Below are 16841 nucleotides of genomic sequence, written 5' to 3' on the forward strand. Positions count from 1 at the left end.
GAGAGAAGAGAGGTCCTAGGAGGGAGAATGGGATGCCTACTGCCTGCACCCCGACTCCTGCAGAGGTGCTATTAAGGTTGAATATTCACAGCGGGGACAGGCTGAGAGGTGGAGCCAGCGAAAGTGCCCCAGTCAAGTCACCCAGCACTGCTACTGACAACAGGTGTGACTGTGAGGCAGTGCGGGGTAGTTCCCAGGAGGTGGCCTGGATACCCCAGGAGCATCTTGTCCGTGTGGTGTCTGTGTTGCGTGTATCTGTGTTGTGTGACTGTGTGTTGCACGTGACTGAGTCATCTCTGGCTCGGTGAGACCCCAGGTCCCTGTGTGAAGCCCTCAGGAGGCTGCGACGGTGTGCCCCAGGGTAGCTGCGTGGATTCTTTGCACAGCTGTTGGAAGCTGTAGCATAGCGGTGCCTATGCGTGTCTCCGTGTGGCTCAGTACCTATGTGAGTGTGGAGTGTGTTGCAGTGTTTTGTAACAGCCACTCTTTGAGCTGTGTATACCTACGTGAATGACAGTGTGTCCCGAAGGCGGGCTATGTGTATGGCAGTTCCCTCCCGTGCTGGGTGTGGGTAGCTCTGCGGGGGCGATACACCCAGTGTGACTGCCTGTAGCTTTATGGGGCTATCGGTAGTTGCTCCAGCAGCCATACGGACTCACGAGTCCTGTGTTCGGCGAGTGTAGCCGCAGCTAAGTGTGTGGCTGTGTTCCTGTGTGCAATTTGGGCTTATCTGGACGCTGCGTGTGTAGCAGCTATCAGCTGTGTCCTGTTGTTCGTCCTCGAGTGGCAGTCCCTACTCGCGCCCTCAGAGTGTGTAGCCCCGCGCCCCTTCCCCCCGCGGCGGCCAGTGCGCGTGCGCGCCCGGCCCACGGTCCCGGCAGCGGGACCCACCCGCGCTCCCGCCATCGCCCTTTTAAGAGCGGCGCCCGCGGGCGACGGGGTGGCGGCGGGCGGGGGCGCGCGCGGCAGGAGGAGGGGGCGCGCGCTTCCCGGAACAGCCCGCGCTGAGGGAAGAGAGGAAGAAAATAAAACCCGCGGCCGGAGCCAAAGCTGGAGCTGCCGCCGCCGCCGTCTGGAGCTCCCCCGCGCGGACAATGCCCGCGATGCCCGCACGGGGCTCAGGGCGGTGAGGCCCGGGGCGCGGGGTAGCTATGGCGACAGGGAGCGCGGCCCGCGGCGCCGCCTGACAGGTGTGGGGCCCCGGCGGCGGCGGCGGCGGCAGTGCGGAGCAGCATGTACGCCAAGGGGGGCAAGGGCTCCGCCGTGCCCTCCGACAGCCAGGCACGAGAGAAGTGAGTCGGTGGGTCGGGAGCCGGGGGCGGGGCTCGGCGACCGCGCCGCTTCCGTGGGCCCCAATGCGGGCGGGCATCGCGTGGGGCACGTGGGTGCGGGTCCGAGCGAGGTTTGTGGGGGTGCGCCAGACCGGAGGGGCTCGGGGAGTCGCGAGCTAAGTGAGAGCGCGGTACAACCGAGAGGCATGAGAGCTTTACGGGGTCGCGAGATTTGAGGGGACACGCGAGATCCGAGAGGTCGTGAGAGTAGAAGGGGTGCAGGAGACCCGAGGGGTGCGAGATTTGCGGGGGCGCGCGAGATCCGAGGGGTACTAAAGGGTCGCGAGACCTCCCCGACGTCGAGACTTGGGTGTGCGAGGTTGCCACCGGTGTGCGCGCTCGCGATTCCTCTGGGGGAAGTTTCCCGGGCAGGCGATACTGGCCACTCTGCTGCCCGCCCCCTACTCCGCTCCTTGGTGAAAGCTTGAGGGGCGGCGGGCCCACCCCCACAAGACACCTGTCCAGCGGGGCCTGGGGCAGCTGGGTGGGGCCCTTAGGGAAGCCGCAGGGCTCACGGTCTTGGGGCGCCCACTTGTTCTGGGCATGGCGCTGGGCTTTGGGTGGCAGATGCTTTCTGGCTGTTAGAGGGACAGGAACCTAACTCCCAGACTCTGCGATGAGGGGCTGGGGGCGCTCGAGCTTCTTGGAGTGGGGTGGTAGCTGAGCTGCTGCGCCTGCCTCCTGGCACTGCCACTTACCTGTGGTGTGACTTTGGGTGAGGGAGTACAGCCTCCTAAGCTCACTCTTTATCCTGAGAAATGCAGACATAATAACAGTTCCATTTCTTAGGTTTAGGGAGCTTTTGAAAAGTGCTAGGACCTGTGACTATCACAGCAAGGGCGCCCAATGGTGGTTTGTGATATTGTTATAGTGCCAGGGAAAACGGAAGGCTTGCGAGGGCCGATTTGCAGGATCGTAGAAGTCAAGCCACCTAGTGTGGGAAACCAGTTGCTGGAGATATTAGGAGACTGGGTTCTCAGGGAGAGGTCCCATGATGACTCTTCAAGGGACACAGCAAGAGTGAGGATTTGAAAGTCTGGGCAGTGAAAAGGGACCCTAAACACGGGCCCTCTCCTGTCCTGTGTTTCCTGCCTGGGCTGACATTGGGACCCTTTCCCGCCCCCACTGGGACCTTCAGCTGTCCCTGTCACCTTCATCCCCTTATTTAAAGCTTTATTTACTTATTTTATTTTTCGGCTGTGGTGGGTCTTTCTCTAGTTGTGGAAAGCAGGGGCTACTCTTTATTGCAGTATGCAGGCTTTTCATCTCTTACAGTTGGGCAACCGTTTCTCTCTTGGCTGAGGACAAGCAAAGCTTGAAGGCTCAGTAGTTGGGGCTTTTGGGCTCGAGAGTGCTGGCTCAGTCATTGCGGTGCACCGATTATTGCTCCACAGCATGTGGGATCTTCCCAGACTAGGGATCAGACCGGTGTCTCTTGCATTGCAAGGTGGATTCTTAACCACTGAACCACCAGGGAAGCCCTCATCTCCTTATCTAAAGATCTGAAACTAATGACCCAATGCAAGCGCTAGTTAGGTCTTGGTGGGAGGTGCTCTTGGGGCCTCCCTGTAAGCTGGAGCGTTCTTCATTTACAGGAGAGGCTGTGTCTTCCTGCAGGCAGCCTACTCAGACCCTACCTCCCCCTCGCCCACCCTGCCTTCCCTCCCCTGTATTCCTTGGATCCTGCAGTCACCACTGTGTGCTGTGAACCCCCAAGGGCAGGGACCCACCATCTGTGCACCCAGCAGACGTTAAGTCCATTGCTAGGACAGGCTGGCCCAGACGTCGTTCTGGGACGGGGAGCCAGACGGGGCTCAGGACAGGGGCCAGAGAAGGAAGGAGAAGAACGGCAGGAGGAGGCAGGAAGGTGAAATCAGGGAGAAAAGAACAGGCCTGGAGAGTTAAGGACCTGAGCAGTGGAACCCCCTTCACCCCATTACACAGAGGAGGAAACGAAGGCCAGAGATGGAAGTAGCTGAGTTGCTGGTGGCCTGTGTGTGAGAGATGCTCCGCCTGCAGCCTCTCCCCAAGCCCTGGTGAGAATCCTGCAAGGCTGTCCGCATTTCAAATGGGAGACGGAACCGGGCTCAGAGCCCCCAGTCTGCCTCCCTAGTGTATCAGCCCCACGCTTCAAAGAGCTCTCCTGTGCCCCTGAACTTGAGTTTTCGATGGGGTCCTTCCTGTCTAGAGCCCATCATCCCCGTCAGTGAAGCAGATGCCACCATCTGCTGTCTTCCTAACTTTTTTTGCAGCAGAAAACCTTGTCTCCAAGCCAGCACTTCTGCTGGACCCTCCTGACAAGAAATGGCTGAGTGTAGGGTAGCTCGGGCCAAAAATGATGGGGAGGGGGACCAAGAACTCAGATAACCCCCTCTTCCCTCCCTGGCCAAGAACTGAGGCTGGATTCAAAGAAGCAGAATCTCCCCTGGGTTGTCCAGTGGGGTTGAAACTCAACTCCAAAGCCCTCCTCCCCAGCTCAAACCTGTTTCTTTTTTTTTTTTTAATTGATTTATTTTTAATTGAAGAATAATTAATTACTTTATAATATTGGTTTGATTTGTCATACATCAACATGAAGTAGCCATAGGTATATGTATGTCCCCTCCTCTTGAACCTCCTTCCCACCTCCCACCCCATCCCACCCCTCTAGGTTGATACAGAGCCCAGTTTGAGTTCCCTGAGTCACACAGCAAATTTCCATTGGCTGTCTATTTTACATATGGTACAAACCTGTCTCTTCCCTTCTCTTATCTCCACGGCCGTCCCCTAAGCTGCCACAATCAGCTCTGTTCCAGATAACTGTGCCTGCCTCCCCCAGGTTTCCTGGCCCTCCACCCCCCCCCCCCCCGGCAGACCCCCAAGAAGCCCCACTCCACAAAGGAGCTGGAGCGTACTTTAAAACACAAACCTCTCCAGCCCACATGGCACGCCCCCACCCTGGGTACCAGCCCCAGCTCTTTGGCCCGGCCTCACCCCAGCGCCTTTGTGCTTGCTGTGCCCTTAGTAAACGGCTCTTCCTCTAGACCTTCCACATAGCTGATCCCTCCCACACCTCACTACCACCCACTTTTCCACTTCACTTTCTTAATCGCACAGCACCAGATCCCCCCACCAGCTTGTGGAGTAACTCACCTACCTCTTAGCTAGGATGTGGGCTTCTTCTCGGCCAGCATCTGCCTTTCACTACACCCCAAGACTCAGCCCAGCACATGTCTGAACAAGCAGACCATTCCCACCGGGAGAGTGGTAGCCCCCAGACCCCAGCCAGGGTACAAGGATGGCTGGAGATGTGCCAGGATCTCCAGGAGTGGGGTGGTCAGACACCTCCTGCTTCCAACCTGGGCAGAAGACAGGTGTCAATTTTAAAAAGTCTCCTGCTTAAGGGTGCTTGGAAATGGAGCCCAACCTCACAACTGTGCAGCTAGATAAGAGGGGGCCAGAAAGACAGTCATCTGTCTGGCATCTTCTGGCCGGAAGAATCTCTTCTCCAAAATGACCCCAAGGCTGGGTAGAGAGCGGACGCTTATTGTGCACTCGGGGCTCTAGGCACACAGTGGCAACTGCAGGGTCCAGAGGGTACAGGGGAGGGGAGGGCAGGGTGGGCCGGAGGGTACAGGGGAGGGGAGGGCAGGGTGGGCCGGAGGGAGGTGGGATCTGAGTGGGCTGCCTGCAGGGAGACACAGCCTCTCCTTCTGTAAATGATGAACACCAACCCACAGGGAGGTCCCCGGAGCACTTCCCACCCAGAATGAGCACCTGCGTTTAGTCATTGGTTTCAGGTCTTTTTAAATAAGGAGACGAAGGTGACAGGGACAGCTGAAGGTTCCTATGTCCTCTTGGCATCCTTTCCCCCTTCCAGCCCCAGAGGCTCTATTGTCCTAAATTGGGGGGCAACGTCTAAACAACGTTAGCTTCTGGGACACTCTGAGCGCTGCCAGCTGGGATTAGAATAGTTCCATGAACGACAGTCGTGGTCAGTGTCACTGGGCATCTTGTGTGTTTTTCCACCAGAATTTGTTTTGATATGAGCATGTCACCTCAAGTAGTTCGACCGTCTTCCCAGTGGATCAGGGAATGACCGTGTGTCTGTCCCATCCCTAGCTGAGCATCCAGGTGTGGCCCTGGGCACCCTTGTTGGAGAGGAGTTCCTGGGAAGAGGTTCTTGAGAAAGGCTGAGCGGAGCCAGCCACACAGGGGAGCCTTCTGGGAAGGCGGTATCTGGGGGCAAATGCTGGGGTGGAGTTTATGAGTGGGGGTCGTTCCTTTGGCTGCTGGGTGGGGGGAAGGCCATACCATGAAGGCTGGTGAGGAGGGGGCCTCTGGAGAGCTGAAGCCCTGGCCCTGTGGGTGGTGGAGAGGCGGGAGGAAACGTGTGGGTGAGAGTCCCTGAAGGGCGAAGGTGGGACTGGTGACGGATTAGGCGAGGGTGCAGGGGTGACCGAAGGCCTTGAGTAGAGGGCTGCTCCCAGCCCCCAGCGGCACACACCTCCAGGGGCTCTGGGGGAGGGGGAGCTGAGCAGGGGGCACCTGTTACCTCAATTCTTGGCCAGTTACGGCAGTTCTTGATAATGAAGGTGGCATTGCTGAGTTTCAGTCTGGGAGGCTCCAGTACCCCATTCTGCCCCTACTCCATGTTCAGCTGCAGGGAGGCCCATGGGCACTTCTCCCCATAAGCACTCCCAGTCCAGGCACCCCGCATGCTCCAGGTCACTGGTCCTTCTGGAGGGAGGCCCTGCTCCCTCCCGTCCCCTGCCCTCTTGAAGCGGGGATCCCCCGATGGATGGGCTCTTCGTTCTGTAGGTCATTTGCTGACCAGGGCTGGGGCGGGACCGGGATTTGAACCCAGAGCCCTGGCCCTTTCCCACAACCCCGCTCAAAGCCTGGACAGGGACCCCCCCCCCCAAGCCAGAAGCGCCCCAGAGGGGAGGGCTCTGGAGGTCCCCCAAAGGCTTCAGGCAAACAAAATGCTCCCAGTTCTCTGAGACTTGATCCAGATGAAAATGAAAAGTACAGAGCATGTAAGGTTTTAGGTTTCAGCAAAACTGAAAACCTTCTCTGGCTTCTCTGTGCTTTTGGGATAAAACTCCAAATCCTTAACATCAGAATAGTAGGTGCTTACCTTCTGCAACGCTTTCCCGACATCCCCAAGGGGTTCAGGGTCCATTCCTCTGGATGGCTGAGGGCCCAGTGCTAGGTAAGCTCAAGAGCGAGATGAAGTCCCCGCCCGCCCAAAGCCACATTCAGTGGAGGCTGCAGGCAGTAAGCGGAGAGCCCAGTGTCAAACCAGAGAGAAATAAAATGATGGGGGGCGAGGGGAGACTGGAGCGGGGCTGGGGTTAGAAGTGATAATGACGTCTCTTACAGGTGACATTGGAGCCATGAGGGTCTCTAGCTGGAGTGCCCCAGGCAGGGAAACAGCCTATGCAAAGGCCCTGGGGTGGAGAAGTAGTGAGTGGTCAGTGTATGTATGTGGGAGGGGGCAGTAGGGGAGGGTCTGTGTGCAGAGTGCTGGTGGGGAAGGAAGGAAGCAGCCTTTGTTGAAGTCCAGGTAAGTGATGGTGGCAGCCTGGACCCAGAGTGTGTGGAGGAAGGCAGGGAGAAGGCTCAGGATGAGGAGAGAGGGCTTTTTCCTCAAGTTGTTTCCCCTAAATTCGGTAAAACGTAGTGATCTCTGGGGGATAGCTGGGTGGGTCTTCACACTTGCACTGCACACTTGTGTGTTCAGACCACCCAGGTTGGGGAATAGGAGGGGAAGGGGAGGAGAAGAAGCTGGGGTGGGGCTGGGCCTTTAAGATACCAAGTGGGCAGTGGACACTGAGTTCTGAGCAAGCCTGTGGGCAGCTGCAGCAGTCAGTCATCCGAGCAGGAGGGGAGGCCACCCAGGGAGAGAGGAGGAGAGCAGGCAGGGGTGGGTTCCCGGACCTGTGTCCTAGGTCACATGCCACCCTGAGGGTGGAGGGTGAGAGGCGATGGAGAAGGACATGGTGGGCTGGCGGCGTAGACCCCTTGGTGGGAGCCAGCATGTTCTTCAGAGGACTCCAGAGCCCTGGGAGAGCCTCTGCCCTTGGGGTGGGTTGGGGGTAGCAGACTGCAGCCCCCTGCTTCCCTGCTGGGGCAGCCTGTCTTGCTCCCTGTCTCTGGGTGTCTCATGCCCCTGCCTTTCCTGCTCCCTGCACTGCCCAGCCGAGGTGACGGGTCGGCTGGGCCTCTCACAGCCTCTGTCTTTGCCTGCAAGGTGAGGAAGTGAGCTGGCTGGAGCTGGTCAGCTCTGCTCTGGCCCCATCGGCTTTTTGTGTTCATTCTTGTACTGATGGGCTTGGACCGGGCGGATGCAACCAGGCGGATGCAGACCACTGGTGAAGGCTCAGGGGGCCTCTAGAAAGGGAGCGGGCTCTGGGAGTGAGTTGGACAGATGAGCCCCGAGGCTGAAGGGTGAGGAAGATCACTGGGCCGGAGGAAGGAGGATGCTGAGGACTGCTGGGTGCGATGTTGGAACCTGGGGTCGCCTGGGCCTTGAGGAGCTACTGAGAGGAGTGTGATGACAAGGCGGGGACCTTGGCTAGTCTTGGGGGAAGCCCACACTCAGAACTACGTGAACCCCACAAATCCTACCTCTCAGCGTCCCGCTTCTGTCTTTCCCATGGCTGTCACATTCGGGGTACAGTGCGAGCTGCGGACATACCTTGCCCTGGGCCAGCTGCCCACCCTGACTCCCTAACAGCCCCCCTCGTCCTCCTGTAGCATGTACCGCCTTCCAGCCCACCAGGTCGCTTACCTTCTCCTTTGAATTGTTGCTCCTCCATCTCTCCCTGCAAGCTGGTAGCCTCTGGGAGGACAGGAGTCTGTGGTGGTCACTACTCAGGGAGGCGCTGCGTGAACGTGTGTTGAATGAATGAAGGGATGGATGGATGAAGAAAGGAAGAAGGTCCAGTACAAGGGTGGAAGCCATGGGGCGGGGGCTGGGACAGAAGGACCTTGCTGCGGTCCGGGGCCTGGGTGGTCTGCTGAAGGGGCTGGGATGGGAGGATTGAGCAGCCTGGCTAGGAAAATCTAGAGAAAACAGGAGCATGAGTCAAAGCAAGGTTATTTTAAGATGGGGCTGCCAGCCAGGGGAGGGCGGCCAGCTGAGAAGGCAGGCATCTGGAAGGGCTCCAGCTTTCACCAGAGCAACCTCAGGCCGGCCCTCGGGGAGCCTCCAGTCTCGGACCCAGACTTCCCTCAGCCCATCTGGGGCCTGGTTGGGCAGTGGAGGACCCTGGGGGCACCCCAAGGGGCTGGGACGGTAGAGGGTGACTGGGTGAGCCCAGTGGGTGGGGAGTTGTCCCTCTGCTGGCTGGTGTGGAAGACAGACTGAGGGGTGGCGGAGGCTAAGGATGGAAGGCCTGGAAGGCAACATGGATGGGCTGGCTTCCTTGTGTGGCCGAGTGGTGCTGCTGGTTGGAGCGTGGCCCGTGCTGTTGGCCGGGGCAGTAGCCGAGCTGCTGTGTCCATGGGTGCTGGGCGCCATGGGCGTTTGGACAAGGCGGTGTTGTGACAGCTGAGTGGCACTGTTGGCCCTACGTCCCGTGCCCCAGAGCCTCCTAGGGGGCTGGCACGGGTGTGTCATAGCCACCACTGGTGGGTGCAGACTGACCCTAGAGAAGGACAGGGGTCCAGGGAGACCTGGAGGAGGAAGACCTCAGGTCAGAGAGCCCCTCTCTTTTCTCGGCAGCTGAGGCTGGGCATGTACTAGGCGCTGGCCCCTGGCCACGTGGCCCAGGGTGCCTGCTGGGAGGCCCTACCCAGAGCATAGTCTGGAATGGAGCCCACGAGCCCTTCTCCAAGCAGAGGGCCTCTCTGGGGTCAAGGCTGCTCGGAGGTCTCGGGATTGGTGGGATGGGCCCAGGACTTGGTCCATCAGGGGGTGTTGAACAGAACAGAATTTGACCTGGAAGTGGGTCTGGGGACTCCTAGGAGGGCTGCCTAGACGAGGGGCCTGCAGGCTGGGTGTTGATGTGGGAGGTGGTCAGGCTGAGCAACTGGCATGGAGGCCGTCTATCTCTTCTGAGGAGTGGGGGAGCGGGACAGCGGGGGACCAGTGAAGGGGAGGGAGTGAGGCTGGCTGGAAGCGCAGGTACTTGGTCTGAGAGCCCCTCCCAGGGACCCTTGGGGCGGGGCACTGAGTCTGGCCCAGGCCTCTGACCTGGCCCCTACCTGACCGCCTGCAGGCTGGCGTTGTACGTGTATGAGTACCTGCTACATGTCGGTGCCCAGAAGTCAGCCCAGACCTTCCTGTCTGAGGTAAGCTGGCCCAGCCAGGCAGGGACCCCCCACAGCCAGACCCTTCCTCAGCCCCCACACCCTGGGGGCCTCCCTACCCCATTTTTTATCAGGTCTCTGGTGGTAGGGTCAGGTCATGCCCTGGAAGCTGAGTGCTGGGCTGGGGCTGGGCCCACAGATGGGCATCCTGGCATCTGTCCATCCATCTGAGGATCTGCCTCCCGCTTCTCCACTGGGCTCCTCACCAAGTTGCCCTCCTTGTGGCTCCCTGGCTCTGGCCCCCAGCTTTCCTGCCCCACTGTTCCCTGTGCCCCCAAGCGGGGCTGGCGCTGCCTCTTGGGAGGGGAGGGTGTCAGGCAGAGCTGGGCAGTGAGTGCCTCACCTTCTTTCCTCTCCCCTGCAGATCCGATGGGAGAAGAACATTACGCTGGGGGAGCCCCCGGGCTTCCTGCATTCCTGGTGGTGGTGCGTGCGAGGCAGTGCGGGCGGGCCTTGGAGGGGGGCTGGGCGGGGGCGCATGGGGAAACCATCTCCCCCCCCTGCCGCCCACAGCGTGTTCTGGGACTTGTACTGTGCAGCGCCCGACCGCAGAGAGGCGTGTGAGCACTCGAGCGAAGCCAAGGCTTTCCAGGACTACGTGAGTCCCCGCCCCAGGGGCTGGGACCAGGGCTCGTGGGCGTGGGCAGGGGCCTGTGCTCTGAGGGGCTCCAGTGGGCAAGTGGGCCGGGCTATGGGGTTTGACCTGAGATTGTGGCTTTTGTGGGGGGTCCTATGCTCCTCCACTGCACCCAGCTCCTGCGGGTCCCCATAAGCCCGAGACCCTCCGGAGCCCAGCCCCTCCTTTGCTTCCCCTCCTGTGAGCCCCATGTGGAACCCGATAGACAGAACCCCAGTTTCTGCCTCCCTGCCTCTTTGTGTGCAGGGTGGGGCTGGCCGTCCCCCACAGCTGGCCCCCTCCCCGCTAGCCTTCTGAGGTGGGGGCCCAGGCAGGGGTGCACCCTGGCGCTAGAGAGGCCTAGCTTGGCAGACCTCCCAGCCTTGCTCGGCGACTGGGGCTGCTCTCTTCACCTCTTCGGCCTCGGGTTTCGGTGCAAGTTGAATTCAGTGTCGTCCAGAGCAGAGGCTGGGTAACAAGAGGGGGCCGGCGGCACCGTGTGGTCACGTGGGAGGCGTTGGCCGCCCCCTGCGTTTACCCTCTTCCTCCTGGTCTCTGGGGCTTGCTCACCCAGCGCCGCGGAGACATCCCCCTTGTCCTCCCCCCTCCTCCTTCCCCCTCCTCCTTCCCCCCTCCTCCTTCCCCCCTCCTCCTTCCCCCCTCCTCCTTCCCTCCTCCCCCTGCAGCCGGCGCGTTCACGTCCTTAGCCCTCCGCTCCGCTGTGCCCCCTCCACCCTTCCTCCACCCTCCCTCTCTGCAGTTAACGGGAGTCCCACACCAGGCACCGCCTCCCGACAGAGGGCCCCCCCAGGACAGGAGGGCCAAGGTGCATCCGAAAAGGCCGGGGTTCACCGTGTCCCCGAAGACGCCCCGGGCACTCTGTATGCGCATTTACGGGAGGGGCGGTCACTGCTGTTCACCCCTGTCAGGTTCCACTGGTCTTGTTGTGGTCCGGCCAGAACGGGGGTAACAGACGTGTCTGGAGCTGTGTGCTCGTGTGACTCGGCGTGGGTCCGACTCCCTCGCCCCAGTGCACCCCACTCCTCCCTGTGCCTCTGCGGGGTCCCTGGGGCTCTGTTCCTCCTCCGGGCTGAGCAGCCCGCCCTTCCCTCTCCGCCCCCGGCTTCGTCCCCGCCCTCACGTCCCCCGGGGAGGGAAGAGTGCGCGGTCTCCCAGGAGTGAGCGCGCTTCCGGGAGCACGCTGGTTACCATGGCAGCAGGGCGCGTCAAGGTAGGGGGGCGGCGCCCCGGCCGCGGCTCGGCTCCGGGGTGACAGGGTCCCTGTGTCAGCAGACTGGAGCCGGCTGCATGTTCTGCCCCACCTCCGCACTTAGTGGCGGTGGGGTGAGGGGCGTCCTGCCGCCTCCCCCTCGCAGTCGGGGCTCCCTCCTCCCTCCCACCCCCCAGCTTCTGAGGGGGCTCAGTTAGCGCCTCTGGGCTGGGGGCCGACCTCGGCGTCTCCAGGAAACGGTAGCGCGCCCAGCCTGTCGTCATGGCAACGCGGGCCCGGCTGGTGCCTCCGGGTGGATGATTGACGTGGGGGGTCCAGTTCAGGTCACCCACCGGGAAGAGTGGGCCCGACCCGTCCCACCCGGATTAACCCTTCAAGGCCTAGACTTGGGGAGCCCCATCTTTTCCCCACCCCCACACCTCAAGGTCTGGAAAGCCAGCCACCCGCACCGCCAGCCACCTTCCCCGACCAGGAAATGCTCTGGCGCCGCCTGCCGCGGCTCAGAAGGGGGCGGGGGTGGGGGGGGGTGCGGCTGCCCTCCCTGTGGGCTGGGGAGGGTAGACAGACGCAGGGCCCAGAGCTGTTTCCCTCCGGCCAGCGAGAGACACGCGTCAAGGGGCCTCAGGAGAAGCGCTCTGAGTGCCTGCAGCGTCCTCCCCCTTCCCTGTCCTTTGATGGATCTCCTCTGCCCTGAAGACTAGGCCTCTTTCTGCCCCCTCCCCCTGCTCTGTGGGCCCCAAAGGCAGGCAAGCCTGGGACTTGGAACCAGCCAGAGGAAGTGGCCTGTCAGCCTGTCCCCCTGCCAACTCTGGGCCTGCCACCAGCATCCCCACCCTTGGCAGACAGGAGAACTCCCTTCTCAGGCTCCCAGTCTTGTCCCCTCCTCCATCTGAAGAGAGATGGGTGGTGGTGGTGGGGCCTAGAGAGGCACTGTGGAGTGCTGCTCTTCCTTCTCCCTCCTTCCTGGAGGAGGAGGGGAGTGGTCTGTACAGTTGCTCTAAGAAGGAACCCTCTGGGAGGGAGGTTCATTTCCAAGCTGCCTATTGATTTTTGTTGTTGGTTTGAGGGGTCTTGGGGGCCCAGCTAAGCTGCCTTGCCAGCCAGAAGGATTCAGGGCTGGTTGAGATGGGCTGGAAGTGGGGGACTGTGCCCCCACCCATCTGAAGTTGGATTCAGACCAAAAGAACAAGCCTGTGCTAGAAGGATGAAGCACACACTGGAGTTCTCGGCAGACGGCATTTTCAGACCCCTAGAATCCTCAGGGTGGAGACTCTCGGGGGGCTGGGGTCCCTGGCCTCCTCCCTAGTCTGGGGTCTCAGCAGGTCGGGGCCCTGATCACCTGCAGGTCATGAGTGCAGCACAGAGGCAGAGCCCTTGCTTAGAGCCACTCAGCATATGGGGCTGCTAAGCCTGGGGGGGAACAAGGACTCTTTCTTCAGTGTTAGCCCCCCTCCTTCCATGCTTGAGTAGTTAGATGGCTTGGGTTCCTTGTTCTGTGGGGCTGGCTATCTGGGGAGAAGAGAAGAAACTGGTTCAGAAAGGGACCTGACTTGGGTCTTGCCATCTCTCCCGCTCCTGCAGAGTGCTGCAGCGGCCCCAAGCCCGGTGATGGGGAGCATGGCCCCCAGTGATGCAATGGCATCAGGCCCCATGGCACCCAGCTTCTTCCAGGTACAGCCAGGGTGGCACCCCTGTCTCCCTGGGTGGGCAGTGACAGGGTGGGTATGTACTGTGCGGTCCGTGGTAGGGCCAGAGAGAGGGGCGGAGCTGCCTGGGCCCCAGTGCCAAGGAGGGCGGGGGCTCTGCGCTAGGACTGCTTCTGTGTCAGGGTGCTTAGGGCCACAAAGCCTGGCTCTCTGAGCCAGGGGTCCTGCCCATAACCCTACCTTTAGGGTCCCGTAGAGGGGGCTAGCTGGCCCCTTCTCCTGCCTCCACGGCGTCCCCGCCCTTGCCCTGCCAGGCTCAGCAGAGCCACAGGAAACCGTGGAACTTCGCGTGACCTCGCTCCTCCCAACCTGCCTGGTTCTGTCCTCCTAGGGCCCCCCCGGCTCCCAGCCTTCCCCCCACAATCCCAACGCCCCCATGATGGGGCCTCATGTTCAGGTAAGGACCTGTAACGCCCCGCCCCTTCGCGCACGCACACCCCTCCCCAGGGCCCCTGGGCGCGTACCGCTGAGCTCCACACACCCAAGCACCGCGGGCTGAGGTATGCTGGCTGGTGCTGGAGGAAGGCTGGGGGCCCGGCGGCAGCAGGAACCGGGTAGTTTTGAGGGCTGGGCAGGTGGGGGGAGGTGCTGACCCCTGGCCCACCTCTTCCAGCCCTTCATGTCACCGCGGTTCCCAGGGGGCCCCCGGCCCACCCTGCGGATGCCGAGTCAGGTGAGAGAGGGATGTGGGGAGGGGGGGCAGGAGCTGGGCCGGGGTGGGGGCACCTCCACTCAGTGCTGCCACTCCCCATCTGCAGCCTCCCGTGGGCCTCCCCGGCTCCCAGCCCCTCCTCCCTGGCACCATGGAGCCCTCCCCGCGAGCTCAGGGTAAGTAGGGAAGCTCCAGCCAATCAGGACCCCAGAACCAGGACCACCCCCTCCCCCCCCACCCCACCCCCCGCGCCAGCACAGTGCGTGTCCACGCTGGGAAATAGTCCAGACCTGAGCCCGCTTTTCCTTCTGCCCCCAGGGCACTCGAGCATGGGCCCCATGCAGAGGGTGACGCCTCCCCGGGGCATGACCAGCGTTGGGCCCCAGGTAAGGGCTGGCCCAGGTGACTGGGGAGTTTCAGGGGCTGCCCCCGCTAAGCCTGCACTCACGGCCCCTTTGCCTTCGCAGAGCTACGGAGGAGGTGGCATGCGGCCCCCACCCAACTCTCTTGCTGGCCCTGGGTTGCCCACCATGAACATGTAAGGCCCTCAGGGACCCATAGGAGCGAGCCCAGATGGGCAGCACCCCACTTCACGGGCTGGGTGTACTGAGGCAGACCCACACGGCAGTCCCTGGTACTGTTGACTTCACTGCTGGGTGGGGAAGCTCAGGCTCAAAGATCTGTGAGCCATGGCTGGCTTGGGATTTGAAGGCTGGCCTGGAATTTGAAGGCTATGCTTGGTTACTTCCCGGCCAACATCTGCTGCTCTGAGGGCACGTGGGGCAGAGTAGGTGTGTCAGGGAGTGTGGTAGGGGACAGGGTACCACCGGGCTTAGACCCGGGGCCACCACTGTCTCTTCTAGGGGCCCCGGAGTGCGCGGCCCATGGGCCAGCCCCAGTGGCAACTCGGTGAGTATCCCGGACGGGTGTGGGGTGATTAAAAGCAGGTGGGGTGGTGGAGTGGGCGGACTGCTCACAGCTGCCTCTGTCCCCAGATCCCCTACTCCTCCTCCTCCCCCGGCAGCTACTCGGTGAGTGGGGCCTAAGCTGGGACACCTGGGACCTGAGCGCAAGGGCTATGGGGTGACACAAGGGGGGACTTTCTCACCGTCTGTGCCTCCCTCTGTGCAGGGACCCCCAGGAGGAGGCGGGCCCCCTGGAACCCCCATCATGCCTAGCCCTGGAGGTACGACAGCCTGAACAGGGCATAGGGAGGGGTGTGCTTGGTGGGGGAAGCCCCTCTGACACCCCGCCCACTCATATGCTGTCTCAGACTCCACCAACTCTAGCGAGAACATGTACACCATCATGAACCCCATCGGGCCGGGCGCCGGCAGGGCTAATGTAAGTAGGGCTTGGGAGAGGGTTGGTTGGGGGGCGGAGAGCCGGTGGCCCGAGGCCCAGGCTGTTTCTCTGCCTGCAGTTCCCGCTTGGCCCTGGTCCGGAGGGCCCCATGGCCGCCATGAGCGCGATGGAGCCTCACCACGTAAACGGATCCCTGGGTGAGTGGGCGTCCGGGGACACCGACACCCACACACCCGCCCCCGCCCCGCTGCTCCGCGAGCCTCGTGCGCCCCCTGGCGGCCTCCTTCAGCCCGTCCGCCTCTGTGTGCTGGCCGGGTATTGAAGGCGCCTTTGCTTGTCTGGGCTGCTGGGTGACCGGCTGCGCTGGGGGAGGATCCAGCATCTAAACTGTGGGGAGGCCCGGCCGCCAGTCCTGATGCCTGCCCCGATCTGGGCCCTCCCAATGGGCTGGGCGGAGGGAGGGGACACGGCCGTCTGAGGTGGGCGGAGGGGAGCGGATTTGCCGGCGCCGGCGCGTCTGAGCCGCGTGTCCGCCGTCTGTCGGTCCACAGGCTCGGGCGATCTGGACGGGTTGCCGAAGGTGAGGGGGCGGCGCTCCGGGGGGGGGGGGGGGGGTGGGGCTGCGGGGTCGGCCGGGTGGGAGAAGCAGAGGCCCGGCGGGGCCGCGCGGCCAGTCTTCGCGCTGACCGCGGCCGCCCCCAGAGCTCCCCCGGCGCCGTGGCCGGCCTGAGCAACACCCCGGGCACCCCGCGGGACGACGGCGAGATGGCGGCCGCCGGGACCTTCCTGCACCCGTTCCCGAGCGAAAGCGTAAGCGACTGCGTCGACTCCCCCCCCGCGGCGGCGTCGGGCCGGAGGGGCCTGGCGGGCAGACCCCGGCGGGGCGGCCGGGGGGCCAGAGCAAGACCGTGACCGCGGCGGGCCAGGTGGGGGGGCGGCCGCGGCATCCTTCCCTTCCTCCTCTCCCCTTCCCCCGGCCCGCCCCATCTCACCACCCTGTCCACATTACCACCCCTAGCCCTGGGACCCGTGGCTTCCCCTACGCACCGCCACCTGATCCTTTCCTCTTCCCTGTCCACACCGCCCTGTCCCCCATTCCCCCCGGGGGGCGGGTCCCAGCCTAGGCCGGAACTGAGCCGGCCCCCGCGCGCCACCCCCTCGTCTTTCCGCAGTACTCCCCCGGGATGACCATGAGCGTGTGATGGGGCCGCAGACCCTTGCCCACTGCCGGCCTCGGCTTCTGCCCAGCGCCCCTGCCCGGGGCCACGGTCCAGGGGCTCGGGTGGTCCGCAGGGTGAGGGTCTGAGGTCACACCGCGGGCAACTGGACTCCCAGTCAAGGCTTGGATGGCTGGGAGGCCCCGCGCCAAGGACTCATTCATTTTATATATATATATATATAAACAAACACACAAGGACCTCAGAGATGTTCTTTCCTGTTTGGGCCCTTCCCGTCATTTCTATTTTGTCCTGGGGGGCGCTCCTTGGGGAACCTTCCTTTCCCCTGGACAGCAGGGGTGGGCCCCATCAATAAATGTAACTTGATTTTGGTTTTTGGTATCTGGTCTCAAATTTCTTCTTTGGCTTGCAGCAGCCACACCCTACTTATAAGCCCAGCCTTCAAGTGTTGTGGTTAGGCAAAGCCGCCTGCTCCTCTCCCCTCCTCCCACGGGGCGGGGTGGGGGTGGGGGTGGGGGGGGCGG

At 62.3% G+C, this 16841-nt stretch overlaps 1 protein-coding gene across 20 annotated transcripts; it reads left to right on the forward strand.

The window, feature by feature from the left end:
- The first annotated feature begins 17 nt into the window (after window positions 1-17).
- On the forward strand, window positions 18-16698 carry SSBP4 (single stranded DNA binding protein 4). 20 transcript variants are annotated; one of them, XM_027548304.1, is made up of 18 exons: window positions 961-1292; window positions 9539-9611; window positions 9994-10055; window positions 10143-10227; window positions 13058-13147; window positions 13514-13579; window positions 13796-13855; window positions 13941-14010; window positions 14153-14220; window positions 14302-14372; window positions 14698-14743; window positions 14830-14865; window positions 14966-15020; window positions 15108-15178; window positions 15258-15336; window positions 15691-15719; window positions 15842-15949; window positions 16312-16698. In XM_027548304.1, exons 1-18 carry the CDS (start codon window positions 1234-1236, stop codon window positions 16339-16341), a joined length of 1158 nt encoding a protein of 385 aa, XP_027404105.1. In that variant the 5' UTR covers window positions 961-1233; the 3' UTR covers window positions 16342-16698. The 20 variants fall into 20 exon arrangements, with proteins under 20 accessions (XP_027404095.1, XP_027404098.1, XP_027404099.1 ...); XM_027548285.1 differs by lacking the exon at window positions 961-1292 and adding an exon at window positions 7206-7566 and having other exon boundaries at window positions 14671-14743; window positions 15842-16065; XM_027548292.1 differs by lacking the exon at window positions 961-1292 and adding an exon at window positions 7217-7566.
- Window positions 16699-16841: the final 143 nt, after the last annotated feature.

This window comes from Bos indicus x Bos taurus, chromosome 7 (assembly GCF_003369695.1).
Source record: "Bos indicus x Bos taurus breed Angus x Brahman F1 hybrid chromosome 7, Bos_hybrid_MaternalHap_v2.0, whole genome shotgun sequence".
NCBI lineage: Eukaryota > Metazoa > Chordata > Mammalia > Artiodactyla > Bovidae > Bos > Bos indicus x Bos taurus.